This window comes from Eriocheir sinensis, unplaced genomic scaffold (assembly GCF_024679095.1).
Source record: "Eriocheir sinensis breed Jianghai 21 unplaced genomic scaffold, ASM2467909v1 Scaffold1464, whole genome shotgun sequence".
Taxonomy (NCBI): Eukaryota; Metazoa; Arthropoda; class Malacostraca; order Decapoda; family Varunidae; genus Eriocheir; species Eriocheir sinensis.
Window position 1 is genome coordinate 1 of NW_026110811.1, and position 3,103 is coordinate 3,103.

Below are 3,103 nucleotides of genomic sequence, written 5' to 3' on the forward strand. Positions count from 1 at the left end.
AATGTTTATTGATCATTTCCTCAATCTTCTTTCTTCGTGATGTGCCTGACCTCTTACCTCTGTTACCTACATGACCTTTCTTTGTGCATGTCAGTGACATTCTTCCCTTTCTAGTGATCCTTCCTCTGACCATGAGTGAAATGCCTGTACCAGCCTCTCTGTGTGATATACCAAGTTTTGTGTGACCTAATACGACTTTCCTCACGGTCGCCTCCATGTGACCATTCCCATGCAGCCACTATCACACATCTCCGGCTATCTTACCTGTGGCCTCTACTATTTATCTCATTTTAAATTTTACAGGAGACCCCAAGGGACTCCTGGTGGTATGGAACGACGGCCACGAGAGTGAGTACTCCACCAAGTGGCTCCAGGACCGTGCCTTCACGCCCACCGCCCGCGCCGTACACAGAGAGAGATACGCCCTCAGGAAGGTAAGGACTTTACATTTTCAAACAACCGCATGGAGACACTTCTTCAAAATATGAATACTTTAATACCAACTTAGGTTGCTTTGACTTGGCTTGCCAAACACCGGCATGGATGATATACTTGGAATACTAATGACTCGTGAACAGGAGTCGTGGGGCGCCGAACACCGCCTCAAGAACTTCGACTACAATACACTGATGTCGGACGAGCACGAGCTGCTGGACTGGCTGCTGACCATGGAGCGGCAGGGCTCGGCCATGGTGAGGAACACGCCCAGGAAGGACGTGGCGGGGCCGGAGCTCATCGAACACATCGCCTTCGTCAAGCAGTCCCACTACGGGTGAGTGAGTGGCTCCCGCCGCCCGGAGCCGCGCGGCGGAAGCGCCCCAAGAACTCTCTTACGAGTGTGTCTTGGCGGCTGGTGCAGCTCAGTACTTGAGAGGGCTCGGGGCAATTGCATTAGGTGTGGCTTAATACATCATGGGGCGTTCCAGGGGTGTACATTAGGTGTTGCATCACATGTTAGCGTCAGACCCTTGTGGCGACATATCCAAGTCCCTCCCTCCGCGGCGGCGACGCTAACAGTGCCGTGTGTCCACAGACCTCACTCGCCCGTCATCAACCGGGCCAACACTAACAACGTGGCCTTCACCAACGCCAAGCTCGGCATGCACAACGACCTGCCGCAGTACGAACACATGCCCGGGGTGAGTCCGCGTCGAGGGTGAGCTTGTCTGACATAATACCAATACCAACATCATCATCAACAGCAACAACAACACTAGTCATCGCCTCGGCATCGCCGCCGCTCACGCCCTCCCTCCCTTTCCCTCCGTGCAGATCATCTTCATCCAGTGCGTGGAGCAGCATCCCGGCGCCGGCGGCGAGAGCGTCGTCACCGATGGACTGTTCGCCGCCGAGGAGCTGCGCAGAAACCACCCGGAGGACTTCCACATCCTGGCCACCACCGACATGTACTTCTGGGACAAGGGCCACGCCAACTACAGCTGGGAGATGCCGGAGTTCCACAAGATCGCCAAGTTCCCGGTCATCAGGTGCGTGACGATCTTAATACTGCTTTTGATGATGCTTTTCTCACCTTATTAACGGAACCTGAACCTTTCCTCGCCATCCTTCACCGCCAGTGTTGGTGCTCACCAAACTCCTCCTCCTCCCTTGTCCCTTCCTCAGTCAATAATAAAAATTAAATAGGTGGTGAGGATCTTCCCGTTCGCAAACTTTGCTATCCGGCTGCACCTCCCAGTACCAAGCCTCATAATATAAGCTTGTCTTGTCCCTCCTTCAATCAACGACAAAAACTAGAAGATGGAGAACTGTCCCTTGCTCAGTCCCTGATAACCCTGCGACGCTGTGCCTGAACCAACCCATTAAAAACTAATACTTTGCTCTCCTAAGACCTTTTCCCCTCCCTTTCTCCTGGTAAAGAGCACCAACGTGTTGCCAAGACCCCTCCTCCCTTGCCCCTTGTGAACCTGCCACAGCCTCCCCAGCACCAGTCCCCAGCTAACTCCCCCCCCAGGGTGAACAGCAACGAGGTGGTGCAGATCGCCGTTAACAACGCCATCCGTGACTCCCATTACGGACCTTCCCCCACAAGGTCAAGAAGTACTACGCCGCCTACAAGCGATTCCACGAGATTCTCTACGCCAACGCCATCACCTTCAAGATGGAGGCGGGTGAGTGGGGCGGGGAGGGGCAGGGAGTGAGGGGTCATGGATAGCAGGGTGGGTGGGGACTTTTTAGACTCAATGGCTGAGGCCCGGGAAGGGGACCTGGTGGTGGTAGCAGAGTGGATGGGGACTGTTCCTGGCCGGGCGAGTTGCATCCACGCTGACCACCCTTTGTCGTGCCCGCAGGAGACATGATGACGCTGGACAACGTGCGGTGCCTTCACGGGCGGGAGGGCTACGAGGCCAACAGTGCTCGCCATATCGAGTCCTCCTACCTCGACTGGGACGAGGCGCGCTGCCGTCGACGCCGCCTGCAGGAGCAGTTTGGATCCTTCCGCTAAGACGAGGAGCTCCGGGGACCATAGATATATAGTTCTGCCATTTTCTCAGTCATATTTTTACCAACTAATGATAAAACTTTGTGAACAGTAGCATATAAGTCCTTGGGTACATTCAGCGCTGTGGAATTTCCAGAATCATATTTCACGTTGCATTTAACTAGAAAATACTGAAAAAACACTTGAGGATAATTTTTAAGATCCCGCTCATGATTTCTTATTGCTCATTTACTTCTTATACATCCTATTTTATCATACTGCGTAGGTATGCTAAGTATATACAGTTGAAAGTTCCTATCTAGATGTATGGTTAAGTTCCCAAGTGATATTGTGTGTGTGTGTGTGTGTGTGTGTGTGTGTGTGTGTGTGAGGGTCCTTTCCCACCCAATAGATTATTTTTATAACAACATAACGAAGTATCTTGTTATAATTCCAGCGTATGCGAGTGTCATGCTGTTGTTTATGATTTATAGTCACTGGTTCGTGTTCAGTTGATGATGATTGTATGATTTTCTAGTGAAATTGAGAGGAAAAGCAATTCTTCGTGTGTGTACGTATATATATTCGAAGAAAATATGTAACCAAATACGTATATATATATTTTGATAAATAAACTTTCTACGTCCAACAAACATTGATTCC

The 3,103-nt window shown here is 51.1% G+C and overlaps 1 protein-coding gene across 1 annotated transcript; it reads left to right on the forward strand.

Annotated features, from left to right (window-relative positions):
- Positions 1-314: 314 nt before the first annotated feature.
- Positions 315-3,103, forward strand: LOC126990151 (gamma-butyrobetaine dioxygenase-like; the record flags this gene model as incomplete). Its single annotated transcript, XM_050848708.1, is given in 7 exon segments — positions 315-434; positions 579-772; positions 1,034-1,139; positions 1,273-1,487; positions 1,973-2,042; positions 2,045-2,129; positions 2,310-3,103. Coding segments are annotated over 7 exon segments (945 nt in total), but the record flags the coding sequence as incomplete, so codon positions are not given.